Source organism: Microchirus variegatus (assembly GCF_963457635.1).
Source record: "Microchirus variegatus genome assembly, chromosome: 7".
Classification (NCBI taxonomy): Eukaryota; Metazoa; Chordata; class Actinopteri; order Pleuronectiformes; family Soleidae; genus Microchirus; species Microchirus variegatus.
In genome coordinates, this window is record NC_139808.1 from 11015241 (window position 1) to 11040238 (window position 24998).

At 40.0% G+C, this 24998-nt stretch overlaps 1 protein-coding gene across 8 annotated transcripts in view; it reads right to left on the reverse strand.

Moving 5' to 3' along the window:
- Positions 1–1774: 1774 nt before the first annotated feature.
- The window catches only part of tead3b (TEA domain family member 3 b), a 33433-nt gene continuing 10209 nt past the window's right edge, over positions 1775–24998 (reverse strand). For 4 of the 8 annotated variants that reach the window (XM_083892164.1, XM_083892165.1, XM_083892166.1 and 1 more), the window contains 14 exons: positions 18567–18821; positions 12455–12519; positions 10786–10848; positions 10580–10642; positions 8466–8477; positions 7313–7438; positions 7183–7226; positions 6977–7030; positions 6294–6359; positions 6048–6198; positions 4155–4328; positions 3566–3709; positions 3301–3453; positions 1775–3004 (listed from right to left, as the gene is read on the reverse strand). In XM_083892164.1, coding sequence (XP_083748290.1) covers positions 2891–3004; positions 3301–3453; positions 3566–3709; positions 4155–4328; positions 6048–6198; positions 6294–6359; positions 6977–7030; positions 7183–7226; positions 7313–7438; positions 8466–8477; positions 10580–10642; positions 10786–10848; positions 12455–12519; positions 18567–18573 — 1236 coding nt within the window. In that variant the 5' untranslated portion in view covers positions 18574–18821 and the 3' untranslated portion in view covers positions 1775–2890. Of the gene's footprint in view, positions 3005–3300; positions 3454–3565; positions 3710–4154; positions 4329–6047; positions 6199–6293; positions 6360–6976; positions 7031–7182; positions 7227–7312; positions 10517–10579; positions 10643–10785; positions 10849–12454; positions 12520–18566; positions 18822–24998 lie in introns of those variants that run through there. The other 4 variants (XM_083892168.1, XM_083892169.1, XM_083892170.1 and 1 more) reach the window with 4 other exon arrangements.

Here is a 24998-nt window from a genome sequence, read left to right on the forward strand (position 1 = left end):
TACTGAGCCTCGAATAGTAATAACACAACGAGTGCATTTTAAATATGCTTAACTATCGCTTATTTAAATTACCACTTTTGTTACTCTTTTGAAACTTTGGTTTCCCGTTAATGGCTGCCTCCGCCGCTGTTCATTCTGGGAAATTGAGTTCTTTCACACGGAAGCACTGGCAAAACAAACCTGTGTAAAATAATGAAGCACACTCAGTTACAGTACTGTAACTACGTCTTAGTTGCACTTTTTAATATTATATTATATTTTATTATATTTTATTATACAAACCCAATTTTACTGTTTATCGACATGATTACTTTCCACATGTATAAATACAGTATGTTGAGCTACATTAAATAACATATCAAACTAGTTGTTTCTTTAGCATTTGTTTAAAGTGTAAATAGATGTTTAAGGCCTAAAGAGGTCCTAATGATAAGAAATGTGTACTTTTATAAGAAAGATTTTGAATACCCACTTTTCTATAATATACAATATACACACAATCTTGTGGCTTTTGATAATAGTAAATGGCAGGGAAAAAAATGCTCATTATGACTTTTAGCTTTCCTTTTTCAAATATTTACATGTCCTCATGTACTTGTTCCAATGGGGTTCCAGGTGCATTTGGGGTCTCACCTGTATCATGTTTTATGACATGATCAACCAAGAACTGCAGATTTTGTGATGCTGGGTAAACCACATTATTGTTAAATGGGATTTTAGCAGTTTATAGTGCACACATGATATAAACATACAAAAAGAAACATTGTACACAATACAAATTTACAAACATGTTTAATACGTTTTTAGGGGGGAATGGCCCCAAAGGCACCATGCGTCTTTTATTGTTAGATACATTTGTTTGATTATATAGTCCAACCTCTACTTTGAAGTATAAAATTGCAATGCACAATGGTAACAAAGACAATATTAAACCACCTTAAACCAGAAACAACAACAACAACAAAAAAAACGCCCACACCATTCAGAATATGGTACATTAGATATCTCATTATTAATTTCAATATCAGCACACTCACACATTATTTTCAGTGAAGCATATGGCAAACACTGAAAGTCAAAAGACAACAAAACATTAATCTTGATAATGGGGGGAAAAAATGTCTGTATAAAAGATAAACTGAGAAACCTGCTAGAGGAAGAGTGTTTTTGTATGTAGCTTGTGAAATTTGACATTCAAAGCCAGGTGCAATTCTTATTGCAACGTACAACATCTTTTAATTTTGAACTTTTGTAGCAGAATTGTCCAGTGAACCACATAGAGTAGACCTATGTCTGGCAGGACTCATGGGATGACAGGCAATTCCCTGTCTGTAGTTTGAGTCCTGCAATACTTTTAACATCTCCATCTCAATGGAAGATGATCAATACATCTCCAATACCCGGTCCCGCCCTCCCACTACTTGGTAACTAACCTTATAAATAACAATCAATGGTCATGCTCCACAGCACAGACAATAGCTCTCATTCAAGACAGTTAATTAAGTTTGACTTTAAAATTAATTCATGTGTAATGTCACAAAAAAAGTGTCTTAAATATCAAAATTGAACCTTTTTCAATGAATGCAACCTCTCCGCATTACATTACACAGAGAAGGGTGAAGCAAACAAGCCGTCTTCACAGCATACAATCTCTTTTTTAAACAAAAGAAACAGTGATTAACTTCTCTTCACTTTTAGCCATGGTCTGAGTTGAGTGCTGAGTTAATTGATAACAAATATGAACATAAAGTCCCCCCCCCCCCCCCCGCCCCTCAGAAAAAATACTCCTATGTAACACATTTTCCTTTAGCATCCACTGACTCACAGTACAGAAACAATTCTTTTTTTCTTTTCTTTTTTTTAATTAGGCTACATAACTCAAGGCGATAGAAAATAAGCAGTGCTGTTGATTCAAACCCCCTTTCTGGATCTTTTAAGTGCAACCAAGCACACGTCTTCAAACAAAGAGGAAAACAAAAACAGGGGATCTCATAAGGATGGTAACGCCTCACCTTAATGTCCGGCTACTAATGATACAAGGCATCCTTAGTGTCAAAAGGCAGTTATAGATAGATGCTTGTAAGACCTGATTTTTTAAAAATTGTGTAAGAAAATATTAAAAAAGCAGAACTTTAAAATATGGTAACACAAAAAAAACCTTCTCCCTGTACACTCTAAAACAAGGGACACTTTTTTTCTTGTAAAACAAAAGGCTACATGAAAATTAGTCATCCCATTCCTCTTTCTGCCCAAATACAAAAACTGCCTCCATAGATGTCAAACCAAATACCAATTTTCTTTCTTTCTTTCTTTTCTAACAAAATACACCAGTATGACTATTTACTGTTTATTCAAAAACAAGAGGTAGTAATAAAAGGCAATCCAAAGTGGCAGGCAATGATATAATCTTTGGAGAAAAGGCTCAAACCTACTGCTACATCACCACTTGGCTCTGGTTTTCCCCTTCTGTGGTTCTGCTCTCTCTACTCTTTCAATCGTGTATACACGTGTTACTTACTGCTCAGAGTGTGTTCCCTTGGATACCGAAAGGGTCGTTTCCACCCTAAACACTTTCTCATTCCCTCGATAAAACATTTCAAGCTCCATCAAATTACCTTGGCAAAAAAAAAAAATGACCCACTTCATCTAAAGCATAGAAAACAGCTAGTCTTTCAAACATTTCTTTGCGTGTCAGCGCGGTGAGATTCACTCTTTTTTTTTCCTTTAAAAAAAGCATCTGTCCTTGTTAGTCTGATGTAGCATTGTTTGAATGTCTTCTTAGTTTTTCTGTTTTGTTTTCCTGGGCGGTTGAGCTGGTCAAAAAGAGGGACTGCGTCATGCTTTTTAAAAAAAATGTGTCTTGCTTTTCCAAGACCTCCCTGAAGAGCTGTTAGTCTTTAACAAGTCTGTAGACGTGATACTGCGCTCCGTGTTCACTCGTGGAAACCTCAAACACAAACGCTATACAGAGCAAGGTCTCCTGGGTGTCACGATTCGTCACCACCTGAAGGGCGAAGACAAAGAAAATGTTGACAATGGAAACGGGAAAAATACTGCAGAGGCAATCGATTGAAAATGCTTAAAATCATTAAAAGAATAGTTTGATATTTTGACTCTCAACCACATACCAGCAGCTCTATTCCTCATTAATAAACTGGTTAATTAACAGTGCAATTTGAATAAAAACTCTCCAGAATTCAAAGTGAAATTGATGTCCTTATTTAACTTTTGGTAGAGAAAGTAGATGTAATCAATGTTGACTGGATTATTTTATGTACACTCAAAAAAGCTGTGCGTTACCTGCAGGATAGTGAAGTTTTCAAGAACACTGTTCATCATGTATTTTTCGGGCAAGTGTTTGAGCTTGTGGATGAAGTTGATCATATATTCGCACATAGGAGAGCGGTGGATCCTGTAAACACACTTCCCCCCCTCCAGGCGGGCGTACTCCGTCTGCAAAACACACGCACACATGCACACAAAAAAGGACAGTCAAAAACATCTGGTAGGGACTTAAACTCAAGCTGAGGTCTTGTGTCGGATCCGAGTTCCTCCCGAGATTTACCTCTACTTTCTCGACGACCTGCTTTCCAAACGAGCAGACTTTGGTTGAAACAGTGATGGTCATGTTCTCAGCGCTGCTGTACTGGCTGCTGACGCCATAAAAAGAGCCAGGGCCGTCCTGCATGCCGCTGCTGTTCAGGTCCGCCTACAAAGTACACAGATTACATTACACTGCAGTAGCCGAAGTGCACAGTGAAGTGTACAGAATGAAGCAATGTCCTATCTGCGCCTTTAACTTCACAGGAGGAGGAAGCAGTTTTCACCAGCTGTAATTTACGATGATAAGTTATTGTGGAAAAACTACTCCCTGAAGTAATAACAGCAGTGGTTGAGGAAATAACTGTCGAACATGCATCTCGATTACAAGGGGTATTTAAAATGCAATTAAATGCATTATCACTTTTCATTTAAATGACTACAATTTGAACTGATTTTAAAACCTTGCACTGTTATTGCCTCCCACTGAGCTTAACGGCTGAATGAATAAGTGCTCACATAAAGCACAACACAAAGTGGCTGACAAGTGTTTATTAACAGCTAATAAGTGGCAGATGATGATGATGATGATGATGATAATGATGAGGACCCACCCAGAATTTTACGAGGAAGAAAGCGTTCTGAGGCCCTTTCTCATAAAGTTCCTTGAGTCCGCCTTTCTTCTCAGGGAACTTGTCATAGATCTGCCGGATGTCCACAGCCTCAAGGAGCGGGTCACTGTAGGAGGGGTTAGTCTGTCCAATGTGGACAAACAGATGTTTGCTGTACTGCAGTGGACAGAGAGGAAAGAACCATCAGAGGACTTGGTTAAAGTAACTGTAAAGTGACAAAGATATCACTTCTGACTTCGTCACCCCACACAAAAATGTTGTTAAGTGTTTAACAATACGGTTTTAAATGTAAAATTTAGCTTCTGAGACGGTGAGAGCGTGGCCACAGCAGCCTTAACACACCCACAAACTACTCCACTTGCTCAAGTAGGGACCAGAGTACGCAAAAGTCACAGTTCGTCAGTGTGTGTATGGAATATAAACGCAGGAAACAAACAAAGTGCCCCAAGGGTTTTTATATCGTAACAGCGTTTGAGGAGGCGTTTTGCTAGCTATGGCTACTGTGCGTCATGGAGCTATAGCTAGCATAACTTGGATAGCAAAAGGGTCGTTTCCACACTAAACACTTTCTCATTCCCTCGATAAAACATTTCAAGCTTCATCAATTACCTTGGCAAAAAATTGACCCACTTCTAAAGCATGTTTAAACACATAGAAAACATGTAGTCTTTCAAACATTTCTTTGCGTCACTGTACGGAATATAAACGCAGGTGCAGTAGCAGGCGCAGATACTCACAGCAAACAAAGTGCACCAAGGGTTTATATATCGTAATAGCGTTTGAGGATAGCTAGCCATATAATATATGTATATATATATATATATACATATAATATATGTATATATATATTATATGTATATATATATATATATATATATATATAAATATTATGCTAGCTATATGTTATATGTTGTGCTAGCCATAGTTATGCTAGCCATATATGCTAGCTATATGTGGGGTGTGGAGCTCCAGGGTAAAGGGTTAGGGTTAGTGTTAGGGTAAGGGGTAGGTTCCTATGTCCCCCTGGTCCTTTTGGGTGAACAGCGGGGAACATAGAGAGCCCTTTTTTAGAGAAAGGGTCCTATGTTCCCCGGTCTCATACAAAGCGGGGAACATAGGACCCGGGGAACATAGATACTTTCCCGCTATATGTTATATGTTATGCTAGCCATAGTTCTCCTAGGTCAAAAAATCCTGAACAAAAAACTCAAGAGAAACGACATCAATGTTTTTACTCTTATAATTCTTCGTCTCACAGTTGTAATTTCTTCCACATGTTCTCAGCCACTATTTTCCAACATACTGTGTATAATGTGCGAGGAGGAGAAACTCTGCATTTGCTTTACAGGGTCTTTAAGTAGCGAATTAAGCTTTTCCCTGTTAGCAGCTTTCTGACATCAGATTCATACCGAGCCATCACCACATATAATATTTTCTGTTGTTTTAGCTTTAGACACTAATGATAATCCGAGCTAAAGCTTTTGTTCAATGGTTGGGTAGCTGCATGTTTCTTATACTATGCCTCATTATACGATGAGGCAAGAAAACATGTGCAGTGGTCCAGTCCATTCTGAATGAAAATATAGCTGGTAGCTCGCACTTGAAAATCTGTGAGCTTTTTTTCCCTTGGGGCAGAAAGATGCACTGATAACATAGTGTAAGACAAAAAATAAAATATAAAAAAATAAAAAAACACCCCCCCCCCCCTCTGGTTTTTTGACAAATCATACCCTGCCTGGAGACATCATGGTCACAGGTTCAACTCCACCCCTTAGCAGGTTATATTCAATTCCCTTGCAAGTCCCTTTGGATAAAAGCATCTGCTAAATGACATGCAATGTTTGGTTCCCTTTAGGAAAGAAACGTTTGACTCACGTTGTCTGGGTCTCTCTGAACCTCCATGAAGGCAGAGTATTCCAGCATCCGCAGCTTAGAGGAGGCGATGGTGCGGTCCTGCCATACCGGCACCGCAGTGGCAGTTGGTGCAGGTGGAGGCGCCAAGGGCTCGTAACCTGAACCATGCAGCCCCACACACACAAACAAACATACACATTTTATAGGAACACCATAACAGCATGTTTTCCGTTTTTTTTTGTATATATCTTTAACAGATTTGTCTTACTTGGTATGGACTGTGGTACAGGACCTCCTAGGCTTGGGTACGGTGGCTGTGCAAAAGGTTTGATGCTGAAAAACAAACAATGGCTTATAAATAATGTAGAAAATAGTCAAATAAAAACAGTAGCTTGTTTGTAGCACATGGGCCTCACTGAATTTATATTTCTGCCAAAATTCTATTTGATCATTTCACTCACTGTTATTACTGCAATGACAATTATGTAAAACATGCTCATCAGTGATGTAAAATGTATGAAAACAAACTCAGTCAGAGAAAATTCTTCAGTTCAGCACACAAACAAGTTACAAAAATAAGCATGTGACAATGAAGGCATGTGTTGCTGCACCAGCTAGGCGTGAGTCCACCTGCTTCATAACGTCTTAATGATGCAAAACAGCATCGGTTCATGTATTCATCTCAATATATACGACATAAATTCTGTGACCTGAAGTTGTCAGTCACTGTGAGGAAAAAAACACTTGATAGCACTTAGAAACATGTGAAAAGTGCTATAAGAATGAAGTTTGTTATTATCATTATTCATTTTCTCAATCAAATCTGAAGCAGTTATTTTGCGCATCGGTGGTTTGCATTAGTGCAGGAAACATACAGTTACAATATAAGGAAGAAGGAGAGTTAGTGCTGCTTTGTGCTCAAGGGTGGAGCTTCGCTAAGGGGAACTTACGCATGGCTGGTGCGGCCAAGACCAGTCCTTCCCGGGTTGAGATCTAGAACCAGCCTGGTGTGCAAAAATGCGGTCTGTTAAATCAATACCCACCTGACATGATAAACCTAACCCTGTCATTTAAGCATCTCTCTTTACAAACATCATACACCATGGTGTCTCCTGACAGATATCTCTCGTGGAACCGCTGGAGGTTATTTACTTACTCCTGAGAGGGTCCAGGCTGTCCTGGGATTGGAGCAGGCCAGAACTGTAGAGAAAAACAAAAAAAGGGTCAGCGGCTGCTTAACCCAGATGTGGTTTGGTGCTCTAAGTGAATATGGATGGAGGTCTCACTCTGGGTGGTTGATAGGGGGCAGGAGGCAGCGGTGGAAGGTGATTCTTTATTATACTCGGTGAGACGATCTGGGCAGATGACAGTGCGGCCATGTTCTGTAGGGCTTTGTCTTTTGATGCCTGATCCTGTGAGTTGACAGAGAAATCCCGGGGTCAACCACAAGGGGGCGGCACAACTATACTAAATGATTACGGTATTTGTCTAGTGTGTTCTATGTGTGGTTTCTATTGTATTTATTTGTTGCTGGATTCTAAAATCAATACATTTTAGAATCTTGTGTTATAATAAACTAAGCAAGTGTTGAGATTATCGATAGAATATAAATAACAAGAGTTAAGCTTAGCAGACAATATTATTGGTTATTTTTGGATAATAATCAATTTATGTTTTAAACAGTCATCAAAAAGCAAGAAGCAAAAAGAAGAAGAGAGAAAATGAAGCAGCGTTGCCCCACTGTGTTGTAGCTTTTCACATGACAGAATGAGGGTCTGTTAGGTCTGAAGAAGTGTTATTAAAATCACCACAGGGGAAAAAAAAAAGAATAAAAACAAAAGTGTAGATAGTGTGCTGGCTGGGAATGCAGTTTTGTATTCATGTTGTTAAAATATGCACATAAATATGTGGATTAATTTGTTTGATGTACATGAAATAAGTTGCCCAAAGGAAAAAAATAAACAAAGCAAGCCAGTTCATGTCAACGGTGCATGACGCAGTCTACGATCCACAAACACTGTTTACTTGGAATATTTCAAACTTCATTAAAAATGCATCCTATTGCGCTTTTTTTTTTTTTTTTTCTTCAAGAATGCATTTCAGCTGACTCAGCTTTTTTTTTTTTTTTTTTGTCGATTAAGAAGAGAGATCCCAAATCAAAGAGCAACACCTTGTGCAAAGCAAGCGAGACTTTTTTGGCTTTTGGCAGAGGGCTGTGCGGGATTACACTACGTCAGATAGGACACGCAGCAGTGGCGGTTTCAAAGCGTGACGGGTTTCCTGAGCATTGCTTCTATATGGGACAGCAACGGGGGGCGGGGGTGGGGGGCAGGGGGGGGGAGGCCATGCCAGCTGAGGGCAGTAGCAAGGGGACAGTGTACTGGTGCTGCCAAACGCAGGGGAGGAGGGAAGCATATTGCACAAGTCAGATTCACTTACCAAATTCATCGCCTGAATCAAAAGAGAAAGAAACCATTAGTGCTGTGCAGTTCTAATGATCTGTTAAGATTAGTTGAAGGGTTGTGTTTTTAAATAACTGAAGGATTTTTCCCCCCAAATATTGTGGTCATGATTATATATTTTTAAATAAAAAGACAAGTCATATACATATATTTTTTTAAGAAACTGAAATTCATAAAAACTAAATCAATCTAAAAAATAAAAGCACTAATAAAAACATGTATATACAGTAAATAGGAAAATTCCTCTATCAGAAAACAATAAAACGTAACGTAAACACACAATGTGTAGCCAATTTAGCAGTTACACTTTTTTTTTTAATTTTATGTTTGATGAGCTGATTAGCAGGAACTACAGTATGTTCTGTTAAAAAAAATTTTTTTTTGGAGCGTTTCTCTACAACAGAACAGCAGCTGGCTTTATAAACGCTGTCAACCGTTGAAGAGAGCACATTCACCATGTGACGTTTAATATTAGCTATGAGACAGCGTTGACTAAACTCATTAAAATGACCTCATGAGGCCTAAACGACTGAATTTAAATGTGATTTGTCATATTCAGTTTGCTAAAAAAAAAAGAAAAAGAAAAGAGTCACACATAAGTGATAACAGGAAGAATTAGCACAAGTTATTATTATTATTATTATTATTCATTACATTTCTAGAGCGCTTTTCTAGACACCCAAAACGCAAAATGATTAATTGGTTAATTATGATTAACCCCTTCGAGCAGAGCAGATAAAAGTCGACTTTAAGTGTATATTTAGCCTTAAATAAAAATAAAATAAAGTGTGATTAGCCTCAAACACTGCAACATTAGGAAAATGTATTTGGACAGTGATTTTAATTTGAAGAACTGCAAACACTGCAGCTGTGATGGAGCATTCCCACATCATATACCATCATACCATGTATGAGGCAGGGCATTTATTCACAGCCTAACATCAAGTGTTTGTGAATTCTGTTTCCTGACAGGATTGAGTATTGTGGGATAGAAATTGGAATTTCTTTAAACCAGGCCCTAATAATAAGTAGGTAATTCCATTATGAAAACAAATAAAACCTGACCAACAAAACCTGGGTCACGTGCTGCATAATGTTTATCCCAAATTGCAGCCTTTGCCATTTTGCTAACTGCACTGTTACAGATTGTGCGTTTGATTTGAAAAAGGATAAATAGTTCACACTCAGTATCCGACACGAGGAAGAGATTAAACACAGGACTCAGCATGAACAGTTCTAAGCTACACACACATACAATTACTCTCATTTTAGGTCATCACATTATGAATGGACTCATCTACACATGACACAAGTCAAAGAATGGCGTGGACGCTGATGTCCACCAAAGCATTAGTCTGCATGAAGGGGTTAATTTAAGTTAAAGTTAGCTCTAAAAAAAAATGCCACAATGTCTCTAGTGTTAACTTGTGTTTGAATTATTAAATGAGAATATGCAACAAAAAAAAAACAATAATTAAAAGCATGACAAAAACCAGAGGGTCTAGTATTGAGGTAAAGAGCAACACAGTGACACAAATCAAACTGATGTTCAGTTTTTCTTTTTTACTGAAGACATTACAAACAGACACATTAGAGGAATTTAAAAAGGTAACAACAACTACAGTCAAGTGGAGAGAATTTTAGAGAGAGAAGTCTGAGAGAAGTATAGTATCCAGCAGAAGCAATGCTGGCACAGAGGACGTATACAAAGCTGTAGCATCATGCAGCTAAACAACCTTTCACTGAGCCTATCAGAACAGCATGTGTGGCATTCTCTAAAAGCAGAACATTCAAAATCACCTGCTGCACCTGAATGTTAAGGATTAGATCAGGCTCATTCTTAATGCACCTCAGACTGAGAGAATTAAAATGCTTTGACTGTGGTAATTGTGCGCTGCATGCACGATACTGTGGTTAATATTTTAGATTAAGCACACCATTTTTTTTTCTTTGCTTGCCAAGCCTGGTTCCACGTATCTAGCAGGAACTGGACTTGTGTCAATGCAAGGGGTTGATAATATGCACAGATTAGGTGGTTAATGCAAAGCCAAGCCTGTACAAGCCCCGCCGAGCCCGCGGTGAAGCGCATACCTTTAGCTTTGACTGGATCTCGCGAGATTTTCTCCGGGCGAGAACCTGCAAGTGGCTAGAAACCTGCACAGAAGAATAGCCAAGAGAAAGGAAGAGGAAAAAAGAGACAGGGAGAGAAAAGACAAGGAAAGAAAGAGAGAAGCCGTAACCAAAGAGGAAAGAGACGCTCAGTCAGTGTTGCCCGGAGGCAGGTTGGCGAAACCTACCTTTATACCCGCCTGGTATTCGCGAACTTTCTTCCGTGCTAACACCTGTATGTGACTAGACACCTAAAAGGGTGTGAAACAGTTTTTGAGGATAAAACCAACATTCGCTCGTATACATGCACACGTACACATATATACGAACACGGACATGTATACGGACATACCCACACACACATAATCTTGTGCCGCTGACTTAGCGAGGACACAAATTATCATTCAAGCCCTTACATTCATTCGATCATTCCCTACTGCGTCCTGTTTGAGAGTCACAAGAGGGATGAAGCCAATCACTGACTTTTGGTTATATGCAAGGTACACATTGAAAGTAGAGGGCCAACATACAGAGATATTCACAGTCATACCTATGTTCAATTTATACAAAAACGCCTGGCTTTGGACTGTAGGAAGAAGCCCATCTGCAGACACAAGCAGGACTGAAAAAGAAAACTCACCACAGAGCGGTTCCTCCCGGTTGAACCAGAATTCAAACCAATAGTAGTAGTACTACAGTGCAGCCTCCACTAAATCCTAAAACTTAAAGGTGCCATATGTAAGAATGTGGCCAAAAAACGGTTACTACATTCAAATTCAAAATACAGAGGTCTTTTAGGTTTCGTTTTCTGACTCTACTGACTGCAATGGTTGGTAGATGGCAGTAGGTGGCGCCACATGCCAAAACATGATTTCAAAACATAAACATGATTTGCAGTCTGCAAAATATTTTTTTAATGCAAATCATTTGTCTGTACTGTTGTTGTTGGTGAGTTCAGTTTGTTATATGAACATTATTCCTGAGTCTCTGTGACATATTAGGAGGATTTTATGGCCAGTTGCTTTAGATTTATTACATAATGCACCTTTAAGCCTTAACCTTCAAACAGACTTTTAAAAAAGATCAAACCAAATTGTCCTCACCTTACAAAGTTAAAGGTACAAGTGTCTCTCACACACACACGCACACACCCTCTCTCGCTCTCTCTGTCAAACACATACATTAAAAATAGTGCATGCAAACTAAAAAAAGTATAAAATATAAGCTGGTGATATTCTATATAATTTTTTTTTTCTGAATGTCAGATCCCATGAAAACACCATAGACAACAATAACTGGAGCCCGTCTTCTAAACATGAACGGACTTGACAAAAATCATTATATAAATGATCGGAAATAATGTGTATCCACCAAATAATGTGTAAACCTCTTCACTGTGAACTTAAAGGACCAGTGTGTAAGAAACCGAGCAAACGGCTCCTCGACTCGTGCATACTTTTCCCAATTGCTTAAGGAACTAGAGTGGCCTTTGCGTACCAGAAAGGATGTTGTTCTTTGTTTGCATAACAAGCTTTCACTTCAAAATGTGAAACACACGCTTGGGTTGGGTCTTTTGCTTGGACTGCTGTAGAAATATGACAGCACAAGATGGATGCCTCCTTTCTCCCTTGTCTGAATTACATTTATAGTAAAAGGTTTAGTTTAAGGCAAAAAAAAACAATCCTTTTTTATTTTTTTAAAAATCAGTTTTCGTCTTATTTATACAAACATGCTTACAGGTAGTATATTCAATTTCTGCTGATAAACACCCCTAACTTTTTACACACTGGATCTTTAAGCAAAATGAATAAATTTCGGTGCTGCTGCTGCCATGAAAGAGTAGTAAATGAAATTTACCTGTTTTCTTGTCCGGGTTTTGCCTGTCCTCAGCTTGATGTACCTTGCTATCAATTCATTGCGTCCTGCATAACACAAAAAAACAAAAAAAAACAAATGGTCAAAGACAAAGCGAGATCTACACACCATCTCATTCTGAACAGACGGTTACATTCTTGATAAACCTTTATGTCAAAGGAACAGCAGTGTGACCTTTCCCAGAGCTCTTCAGACCCAAGGCAAACACCCTTTAAACACAGGTCACAGGTCACAATCACACCTCTTTTCCCCTATTGGAGTTGTGCATATTTAAGTTTTTTTTCCCTCTTTGTTTTCATTATCTTGTTTCACACCTCCTTAATGTCTGCTCACATGGGCCTGTAGCCTAATTACAGAGGGTGCTTAGAAAACAGAACCATGTTTTCATGACATAACATCTACTCTCAACATTTTGCACAAAGAGTTTGCGTGGAGAACAGGCTTCTATTCTGGGCTTTCGCGGCCCTATTTACATTCAGTGCTGAGCGAGGGCTGCGCAGCAAGCAACAGCTTGAATTGAGCAGAAATCATCTTTAGTGTATGTGCAAAAAGCATTATAATGTCGTCTCAGGGGAAAAGTACAGTCCATCCGAGCTTTTAGTTCTTCTTGGTGCCAAGTCACGCTCTCTGAGGTTTTGCAGATGAAAATCAGGCCACAGAGAGAGGTTGAACCACTGTGTCATTATAAATAATGACCCAAACTCTTTTAAACTTGCTGACAGAAATTTTCACCAGCAAAAATTGGTCAAGATGTGAACACACACACGATAGACTGTGTGTCTAGAAGGTCTTGGGTTTAACAGCTTTCAGACTATCCAGACACATAATGACAGGAGCAATAAGTCCTGTTTTTTCTCACACTCTTTGGCATTTAGCCTCCAGAAATTGCCATAAAAGCACTGAAGGCCATCTCCATCAGGGTTACTGAACTTCCCATAGTGTTCAACCAGTCAGCCCGGCGCTCAGCCAGCAGAGCAGAGCTGAACTGTCTGCCGATACTGTGGTAGCCCCTCCTCCTCTTCTGCCCTGGGCCAAGGATGGACACGCCTGCTCCAGCGCCTCCGCATTCCTAGCATTCCTCTAAGCCTGTCACATCTGTGCTAGCCAGTCTGATTGGCCTGAGCCTACGAACATAGCCAGGGCCCAGGCTAACACACACACACACACACACACACACACACACACACACGCTCATATGCAGAAGCAGGGGTTAGAGAGCTGGGCTCGGGGCCATTAGGTTGGGGTAGGGGGTCGTCAGTCAGAGGGGCAAAAGGGACAGCTGTTGCCGTAACTCTTAGAAGAAATACAAAGCCATAACTGACTCTGCCAACAACTGCCACCTGGCAGAAAGACAGCCCTCTTTCCCAAAACAACACCACTGTGTGACTCCACATTCAACGGACAGCAGCACCTGCTGCTGACCATCCCACAAGAGGATGGCAGAGAGAAAAAAAAAAACAATGCCAGTTCAACCCCCCGCCCAACTGTCAGTCTCAATCTTTTTAGCTCAGGGCCAAGGGGAAAACAATATATTGTCCTGCTTCAGCCACAGAGCTATGGTATTTATTCTAAAGGCATACTGTGCTATATGTATTATAAGCTATGGGTGTGAGAGGTTCTCAGAGAACGGTGAGCTGGATGTTAAATGTATAACTACAATTATAGTGATTCATCAGATAAATCTACAATAGCAGACCATACTTTTTCTGTACAGTAAGAAAATCAGTTTGTTTTAATATAGAGAGGTCGTCCATTTATAGACATATCTGTTATTTATTTATATACATATTTTAAATCCCTGCTTTTGTTTTGAACTCATACGGACATAATAACTAAATCCGTACACTGTAACATCTTGCAAAATTTTAAATCACAAATTCGCTGGTTAGAAAAACTCAGTCAGAAGGCCTGTGTTGAACCCAAGACACTCTGAAATAAGAAGGGTGAGCTAATGCCTACAAAATAAAAACCTACAGCTGGACTTCATTTAGTTATGGTACAAAAGGAAAAAAAAAAAATCACAACGCAAAAAAAGAATATCTTCAAAAATGATAGCAGGACTTTGAAGCAGCAGCTGCATAGCATGCCCATGTACATTTCATGGAAAACTAATAGATATGCCAACTACAACATGTTATTTTAGATGACCGCATTTAAGACACACTGATCTATCAGAATCCAACAGATACAATATCAAGGATATGAGCCGTGTCTCATCCATCTGCAGTCGTGGCAGCCAAGATCTGCTCTGACTTGTCTCAGTGGGTCAGAGAGACGGTGAAAAGTCTGGCCCACACAGTAGGGGATCATGACAGGTGCATACAAACAGACACACAATACAAGTCCTCGGCCTCTAATTTCCCCCCACACTTGCCGCCTTCCCATCTCGGGGGTAGACAAATGGAAAGGCGGCGAGCTGTTCGTGATTCTCTTGTCGATTGCTCAACACCCACTCAGATCGCTGCAGGCTGCCCTTCTTAACCTCTCCAACAGGACACGCCTATCTCTTTCTTTTACTACATGATCGCTGGAATTTTCCACTTCCACGCACAAGATAGTGAGCAAAAAAGGTGATCTTTCCGCCCACCCTCCTGCTCTGCCTCTCTCCTGAACCCTTTTTCTCCACCCTTATTCTCTTACCCTCCCCTCCCTTCTCATAACATTGAGGTAATCCTCAGTTGCTAACATACTGCTCAGCCATGACTGAAAACATTCCTAACATCTCACTGAGGGGGCTGACAGGGAAGCACCTCAGTCATCATCACAGGCCTCTTAGGGCTCTTTCTTCTATTGTACCTTTTCCACAAGTTTCCCCACCACTCTGTCCATGCACTGGACTCACGGTTAACTCCTTAATGTGACTTTATGGGTCACACCTGACACACAGCTCCCCCCCGGCACTTACATTTTTGCATTATGTTGTACCCAGAATGCTTTGCAGCAGTGACAGCTGCAGGGCTGTGAGGGGGAGAGAGAAGTGTGTGCTTGGAGATTGACACACCTGTTGAGGCCGGAAAAACGCAGGTGAAAAACATGTCAGCACAGCCCCACAGCAAAACAAGACAGGCCGCATTTTTTTCTGACACACACGCATCATTTGAAGACACTTCCTGTGAACCTTGGGGTGTAAAATGTGCCAACTGTTGGATTCAGCCAAGAACAAACACATCAGAGTCACGGCTAATCTTTAATTGTTTTGCTTTTGCTTTGTCAAATGTCAAAATAAACCCCCGCACTGGCAATTTCTAACTGAGACTCTAACTATTTTGGGAAACTGTATGAAGTGCTCCAGCCAGCTGTTTGTTTACTCAGTTTTGCATTAAAATGAACAGGTAGCATAATCTGCTAAAACAGCGCAAAACTCCACCATGACCAATCAGTTTCCCTGAATGTCTTATTAGTCATTATAACCTATATGAGATACAAATAAGATTTTAACACATCTCCAGAGGCGCATATTTCATGCCGTTACAGCTCTGATTAATGTAAGCTAATTACTGTCTGAAACCAGTTGCCAGGAGCTTAGCATGGTCCTGACAAAGAGGGAAAGGACTAGCTTAGCTATGTCCACACAAAGTAAATCAAAAGCTCAATACTTTCGAAGTAATAAACTGTTTGTTAAATCGGTGAGTGATGAGCTCAGGTTATCCGTTTCCTTCTGTTTCAGGGCTACGTGCTGTGCTATGCTAAGCTACGCTAACTGGCTTCTGGTGCTAGCAGATGTGAAAAACGAAGGAAATACGATGGGAAAATGTGATCATGCTGCTACTGACTTGGACTCCTCTCCTGAGATTGTACTTACAAAACATGAAAATAACCTGACATACAGTGACACATGTAGTCTATTTAAATTGTTCCAACTGCCTTACATCACAAACTTAAGTTTAGCGTCTTTAAGTGTTACTCATGTTCAGAAAACTATTATTCACATGTGGGGTTTATTAAAATTGAGAGTTTTCCTCCTTTGAACTCTTCGTCACCCCTGAGCTGATCAAATGACTGGAAATGCTGCTGGGAAGTCTAGACAGGTTTGCAGAGCAAAGAATACACTTGTATCAAACAGTCCTACGACTAATAGGAATTTGCAAATATTTTTCCCACCAGCTGAGAAAAAAAAATAAAAAATCCTGGCAGAAAAAGTGGAATTCCCAATGGGAGGGATGACTTGCCTGATTTTGGAGGCCACTGGGAGTCTGAGACTGCAAGGTAGACAGTATTACATACAGTGCAATCGTTAACATTCCCCTAACCTCACGTCAGGGCAGCTTTTAGATGTCTGAGGTAATCGCCGTGTGAGAAGACTTCTTCTGGGGCATGCCTTCGCTCTGGCAGCAAGAGCCTCAGATGACTTATTGTAAATGGAGAGGGTGTTTAGTGCTCCACAAAAAAAAACAGGCCTCTAAAAGGGGTCCCGAGACTGTGTTGCTAAGGGGGTAGGTTTGTGCACGGCCTGCCTCTTTGTTGACATTCTCATGACAAATGTATGTAACCTGGCCCGGGACACAACACTGGTCTGCTAAAGGACATTGTAGACTTATTTAGATTTTAATAAACTGATGGCTGCAATGGTTTATGCTTCATCTTTAAAGAAAAACTAAAATCAAAATATACTATAAACTATTCTGTAAAATGAATACTAATGTGTAATAATATTATGTTTAATGTGAATTCTTCACATCTACCTAAAATCATCCAAATTGAATAAAATGCAACTGTAACTGTAAACAGAATGTTATCCTTTGTTCAGCTACATCTCATATTTACATAACAAAACAGCAATAGAGGCTGCAACCTTGGCTGAGTTATCTCAGGTATGCCATTGCTCTTGAATATCCAAATCTGTCTGGCAATTTACGAGGATTATATTCCATCGTGGGTGAATCACATTAAAATAATCTCATCTGACGTCTGGCGAGGAAAAGCCATCCAAGAAGCAGCACTTAAAAAACAAACACTCATGCTCTTAAAACAGTGTCTTGAGATCTTGGTGGCAAAGACTGATGGTTTTTATGGTTGTATTAAAGCCGGAATCAATTTCACATTTTTCAGACATGATGGACAATAATTAAAGGGCAGGGAATTCTCACAAAGCATGGCCGCAGGGAGCTAAATTACAATGGTGAAACGAACATAATTTCACAAAACCAAAAAGGAGGTTTGTTGAGGACAAGGCAAAGCAAAACAAAACAGTGAAGAAAGCAGCGCAGTTTCTGTCAATCAATATTTACAGCCCCTCAGCAAAAAAACCTTTAAATGCCATATCTAATTAGGAATGGCTGCACTGTCTCCAGAATATGAACGGGAAAGTGAGATGAAAATAATGAGAGACAAATGTGTTCCTTCACCTGGATGTCTTTGATTCTACTGCATGACTTGCCAAAACATTAATCTGGAGGTTTTTTAGGACATTAAGAGCTCAACACCTGCTATTTAACGAACACACCGCAGGAAACAGCATAATTATTCTGAGACCATAAGGATGTTAAAAATCTTCAACAGAAAAAAGCATGGTGATGTCATGTTTTCGTTCGACCGTCTTCATACACACCGCGCTAATTATCAGTGCTTTAAATGAGCCAGTCATCATCAAACAACAACAGTTCTCCAGAAACCTCCTAACAACTGATCACCTACAGGCAAATCTCTGCAAGTAATACCGGTGTGGGCAGAACGAAGTGTGTGATGCTGAGCGATAAAAACAAAGAGCAGGTTTTGCGAGTGAGAGCGTAATGAGGAAGAGAAGAAGCCATAAAACAGTAGGCATAAAAACAAGCCGCAAATTAAAAAAAAACAAAAAAAAAAACGCTCCGAAAAGAAAAGACAGGTGTAAATCACGGACAGCAAAAAGTCAGCTCTGAGAATGCTGGTGCAACTGGAAGAACCTGCCCCTGGGTCACAGCACTGCAGGTACAGACTTGTTAAGGAGAGTTCTATGTGGAAAGAAAACCCTCTGTGCTCAAGAAAGAGGAAGAAAGTTATTTTTCTCATTTCTTTTCAGGCCACTATGATGGATGTTTTGTGTTCTTTCGGTTACAAATCTTTGAAGACGGGATGGTTGTTTTTTTTTTGTGTCTCTGTTATTCATTGAACTCACCATACATCTTTCCTTCATCTGACAGGATTATTTTTCTCCTGCCACAGGGAGGGTAGATGGCGAGGGCCTCCTGGAAGCTCTGCTCAATATCCGGGCTCCACACGCCCTCGGCATCCCCGTCAATGTTCTTGTCCCCGGTGTCCCCGTCCAGCCCATCTTCTGGGCTACCGTTGGCGCTCCACTCGTTGGACGCAATGGTGGCGGCTCCCACTGGGCCCAACCCCGAACCCTAGTATCAAAGGATCTGTTGGAGATCTGTGGAAAACAAAGACTCTAGTTAGTTTAGTCTAACTTAAGGTAGTGTTATCATCACAGCAAAGTCCGGGAATATTAAATATTCTTCATTGGGTGAACAAATCCCAGGAGAGAACTGGAAGATAAGTACTTTTTTTTCCTTTGACTAACATTGCTGATTAATTGATTCATTCATTCATTGTCTACTGCTTTAACCTCCACATGAGGGGTTACAGGGGCCACTGGAGCCAATCCCAGTTTACACTGGGCGATAAGGTGTGGTACACCAGTCCATCGTAGAGCAAACACAGAGACAAACAACCATTCATTCTCACATTCACACTTACGGGTAACTTTAGAGTGTCCAATTAACCTCTGCATGTTTTTGGACCGTGGGAGGGAATCGGAGTACCTGTAAAACCCCACACACACATGTGGAGAACATGCAAACTCCATGCAGAAAGGACCTTGATCGGACTGGGTCTTTTTGCTGCAAGGCAACAGAGCTAGCCACTACTCTGCCGTGTGGCCCACTAACATTGTTCGACAAAAGAATAATAATACATCAGTGAGTCACACGTGTTGTGTTTTATCATGAACATGATCATGACAGATACTTTTGTCAGTCCTTCACAAACAGATCACAAACACCGTTCTGAATCTGTTGCCACACCCAATAGCACCAAATAGACAAAAAAAATACATTATTATGTTTACATTCAAAATATTACTGGGATAAGCTCCACTGCGAGAAGTAGAGGCACTGCTGAGTCTGTTTTAAATTCAGATATCAGCCTTATCAAATCAGAAAATAACGAAATATCAATCATCCCTGATTGGTAATTATTTCCTGATCAAGACATGTTTGCCCATGTGGCCACAGCTGGAACTGCTGGTCATGTGATCACATCCTTGAGACAAATCCAACTTTTGAAAATATGTCACATACAATGAAAATCATCTCTTTTATTAGACTAGTGCTGTGCCCGTAGGAAGTATGTATTTCTATAGTGGGAGCTGCACTTGACGGACATGTGGGGCTAGGCGATGACACGCGTCAATCCATTACAAGTAGGCTATTGTCTACATTATCGCAGGGTATTTCACCAAGAGAGCAGTAGGGTATTCGCGACCTGTAGAACCGCGTCCATTGTGGCCCCATCCATGCATTTTTAAAACACCTACTAATGGTAAAACTATGTTTTGTCACAATAAAATACTCATCAGTCCTTAAAGTTATGAGCTTGTACACGATGTCTGTACAACAAACACATTTTTTTTTTGACACTGTGTTTGCAGATGCATTGTTTTAAAAGTAGCCTTAGAAGGGGGGACTGTGCTTACTATGAAAGACAAATCCTGACGGCGCCCCTGCCTGGTGTAGCGTGATGAATCAGCGAAAAATTAAAATGACTCCAAAAAAAACGTGAAAATCAAGGATGCACACCATCGGGCCATGCTCAACCCATAACCAAAATCTTAGGTCGACCTGACTAACGGTGAGCGAGATACGCCCGTCACAGACACACACGCAGACACAACTTGCTTTATAGATAGATTTAACGTCATTTTTTTACGATCTACATTATCTGGTCTGGAAAGAATGAGTAAGCCCGAAATGGTGCTCAGAATACATCCATGGCTGTATTGCTGGCATCGAAAAACACGCTGAACTGTTCTGACCTGTAAGCATAAAAGGTCAGCAGGACACACTGCTGGTTGCAGTATCATAAAAACACAAGAGAATATTTCAATTTAATTACGTCTACAACCTAATTAACCACTTCCATATGGAGTGATTTCAATCCCTGCCAAATTGCTCTGCTCCTTTGTGTTTAAACATCTATATAAATTTAATTATTTGGGTAGCTGCATAGATGGACCAGAACCACATCAGTTCATAATGAAGATGCAGTTGGAAAAAGGAATGTCATTCATCTACTGTATAGGTCACATTCTTGGCTTGTTTTGACATTCTCTTTATTGCTGTTATTAAATGTGTATGGATAAACAATGTTAACCATAATTATTACTATCATTTCCTCGATTTTATTTCTCTGAAATGGCCAAATGAATTCAAGATATTCCATAAAATGAAGTTTAAAGACCTCACTAATCAGTGCTGGCCTCAAAGAATTCTTGTGGTCTGGGAACTGTGTCCCAATGTGGTTGGCTCATGGCTGACTGCAGGCAAAGATCTTAAGTATTTTTCAAGCTGCCTTCTCAGCATTGTATTGTTTCTGAGATGGGACTCAATGAGGTAACCATGATCCTCAAAGGATGCTCACGTCTCTTGCTTTAGCATTTCTGCAGTTGCTGGCAAAAACTTAATGGCTAACTACAGAGAGTGCTGTCGGGGGAAACTTCAACAATCAGATCATACAAACATTCAAAAAGTATTAGATGTCCTCTGCTTTAGGTTTTTCCTATTAGAGACCACATTTGACCTCTTTTGTACCGATGATCGTCAAAGAATATTAACACTGAGGTTCAGAAACCAAAACCAATGCGTGTGTCTACCAAATCTGACTTTTTGTTCAGTTTATATCTCGTGTCTGAGGATGTAGACGTCTCGCAGTATCTTCAAGTTTCGAAGGAGGCTTAGCGACGTTTCCTCGTCTTTCCCAATTAGAGACGAGACCGGTCCCTGAGTGTTTAACAGATAGCCGCACAAGTTACAGTGTGCTGCTGCTACTAAGTTTAGCTTTAGAGGACCCCTTTTGGTGGACCCTTTTGGAGAAGGGTCACACTGTTAAAACTCAACACTGAAACTGAGCCCTCATCAGCAACTCAAGTGATCCCTCTTCAGTCCTAACAAATCACATGGCTGGCTGTCCACTAATGCCAACTATATGCACAAACACAGTTTGGTTTAGTCTGATCACCCTAACCCCAACCCTAACCCTAACCTGCAAATCGATCACTCGATATTTATTTTCAAATAGTGTTTTGGAATCATTTAAAATCCATCTAACCTCGTAGGTGTTTTCTTAATTGAAGCTGCTACTAGCGACTTACGTCTAACTCACTGTCCATTGTTACTGTTAGCATTCCCTTCTCTCCTCCCTTCTTACATCACCCCATATAAGTGTTTTGTGAGGGGGCATTTATTTATTTATTGACAAACAGCCTCTTTGTGTAGCTCTTGCTCCTGATTGGATAATGTGTTGTGGGAATGCTAAAAAGTTCCTCCTAGATTTACTGTGAGAGCCTTGAGACCTATGTCGGTGATCAAAACGCTCTAGATAGGTGATAAGTGTCAGAATGTTGAGCTATTTAACACATATTTCAACTGAAATAGTTCTTTAATTGTTTTGTCTGTAAAATAAATTAAAAAATATTCGATTCACGATTCTAATCATCCACGATTCTGAATCGATTCATAAACTTCAAAAATAATAAAATGTTTTATATATATATATATATATTTTTTTTAAATAAAGTTTCTATTTTGAAAAACCACACAAAACACCAGTTATGTTTTTTTGTGTACAGTTTATTTTTTGTAACTTCTGGGAGAAAAAGGCAGCTAGCCTAAGCTTTTATTTATGAAAGTAATTTTTTTGGACAGTAAGTAAGTTTTTATTGGTTTTGAATGAATAAATGTTAACTTTTGTCTTAAGTTTGCCTCTGTGTGATCACATTATCACATTATCTTATACAAACTGTATAGTTTTGATGCCACAATTTGCATAACACACTATGCATTGTATCAATTTTTGAATCGAGAATCGTTTGAATCTAATTGTTTGAACCGAGAATCATTTGAATCGAATCGGTTGAATCGATTCTAACGATCTTAACCCTAAGAATCGGAATCGAATTGAATCGTGAGCCACCCAAAGATTCACATCCCTATTAGTTATAATTAACAATAATCACAGTCACAATCACAAATGTCATTCTATTTTGTTATACTACCAATGAACCAAAAACTTAAAGTTCTTTACTTTTATGTTCACAATTCTCAAAATGGAAACAGACATATTTTTTTCTTATATTTAAAAAAACCGACTAAACCAATGTGCAGTGTTCACAACAATGGAAAACACATTTCACTGACCTTTTCATTAACTCATCAACAGAGCTCAAGTTTGAATATTTATTAACCTTTGTTGATTAGGGAAAACTGAGATGGGCTTTTTTGAATAGTTATGTTTGAAAAGCACAAAATGTAATGTAGCCAAATTTAAAAACCTAAATCAAATTAAAACTGAAGTCACTGCACACCATGTCAACATTTATCTCTGTCATTATAGGTAATGAGTTTGCTTATTTCACTGCCCTGCCTGCCTGTACAAATTAAAAACAGACACATTTGCAGACAATGAGCCACTGACTTCAACACCAATGTGACATTTAAACACTCTTCTCTTTCTCGGGCCTGAAGCGTATCACTGATGCCGTTTGTGTGGTGTGGTATGAAAAAGTCAGCCAGGCAGCCGACAGTATTTCATTAATGAATGCACAGGTGCTGCGGGGCAATAGCTTCAGTGACGCTCGGGCAATAATCAAACACTGGTGGTGCGGGAAGAGGGAAGGGAGGGACGCGCACCCACTCTATTTTTTTAAACGCCAATTATAGCTGAGAAAACAGGGCAAACCACCTTCACACCGAAAGCTGTGAAGAGCAGCAAACAGCGCTCGGCATAACACAAGGGATCCGATGACCTCGGTGGAGGACTCGCAAAAGTGTGTTCAAGTGAGGTGCTACGAAAGAGAGGCTCTTCACCAAGAGAGGAGAGGGGCCTGAATTCCAGACATGTCCTTATTAAGAAAGAGCTTGTGAGTGTTCACTGTTTCTCCTCCTGCCTCCCTTGTGTCAACCCAACGCCCTCCCTCCTCCGCCCACCCCCCCCTTCTACCCAGCGCTCAGAACGTCTCTACCCAAATAAGGACAGGAGACCAGGAGATGCGTGTATGGGAGGAGTGGATGGTGGATTGGTTGGTTGGTTGGTTGGTCGGACAGCAGAGCAGGGGAAAGGGGGTGTGTATGTGGGGAGGGGGGGTGTCCAATTTAGGCGTCCACTTTGGGGTCTGGAAAACAGTGGGATTGTTCCAGCTGGAATGCAACATCAGCAGTGAACACGCTCCCTCCCGCTCCATGACACTCACAGCTCAGACGAGGGGAAAGGCATTATTGTCAATGGGGCCGTTTTTCAATAACGTCCTCTGATGGAGTCACAAGATTTAAATCAGGACATCATAGTCGTCATGACAAGGCCCCATTTCAGCGACTAAAACGCAACAGTTTTCACTAACAGTTCCAATAAAGTGATTTAAGATTAAGATTTTGGGGATTTGGTTGTCCAGTGTGATATACTGCCAGCAGCACATCATTTGTGAAACAATTAGAACCTTTTGTAATATTATAACAGCTGTTTCCAGAGTGTCGTAATGTCCCTTTAAGCCAAGTTCGGTTGAGAAACTCCATTAACATAATATAATTATCGCTCACACAACAAACTCAAGTTGCACACACGGCCTTAATGAACACATTAAGAAGCTATTCTGTTTTCAATGGGGGGGCGGCAGTTGCTCGAGTGGGTCACAGGGTTGGAGGTTCAATCCTCGAAATGCCTGGTCTTATATATTAGCGAGCTGTCAAAGACTTCAACTCGTGCAACATGTGTATGTAATGCTCAAGCATGTCTTGAATAAACCTGGCGTAATAGACGTTTTTTTTTACAGCAGATATTTCTTTAAATGAAATAGTAGGACAAATTAAGGTTCCACTCAGTATTAACAGAGCCATGTTATTGTTCAATTGGATCATGCTAAATACTTGACACCTGTAGAGGATGTTTTTTTTTAATAATTATTATTTTTTTAAACAACATAAAACTGCATTCATATTTTCTGGATGTGTTCCAGTAAAGCGAAATACAAATAATGATCCTCTATTGTCAAATCTAATGGTGGCCTAAGACTTCTGCACAGTACTGTATGAGTTTTAGCTGCTACCATGGTCACAAGCACAAACCAGATGTTGACTGAATGACACGCTCCTCTCACATTAAACACCAAAAAAAAAAAAAAAAAAATCAATGACACACCTCTCGGCTCACTTTCTGGGATTTGGGCCATGAGATTCTAAGACCAACATGCTACAGAATTCCAATGTGCAGCAGGAATGTAAATAACAAAGCGAAGCCATGCACCTCGCACGTTCATTCAAACGACACCATTCATGCACAA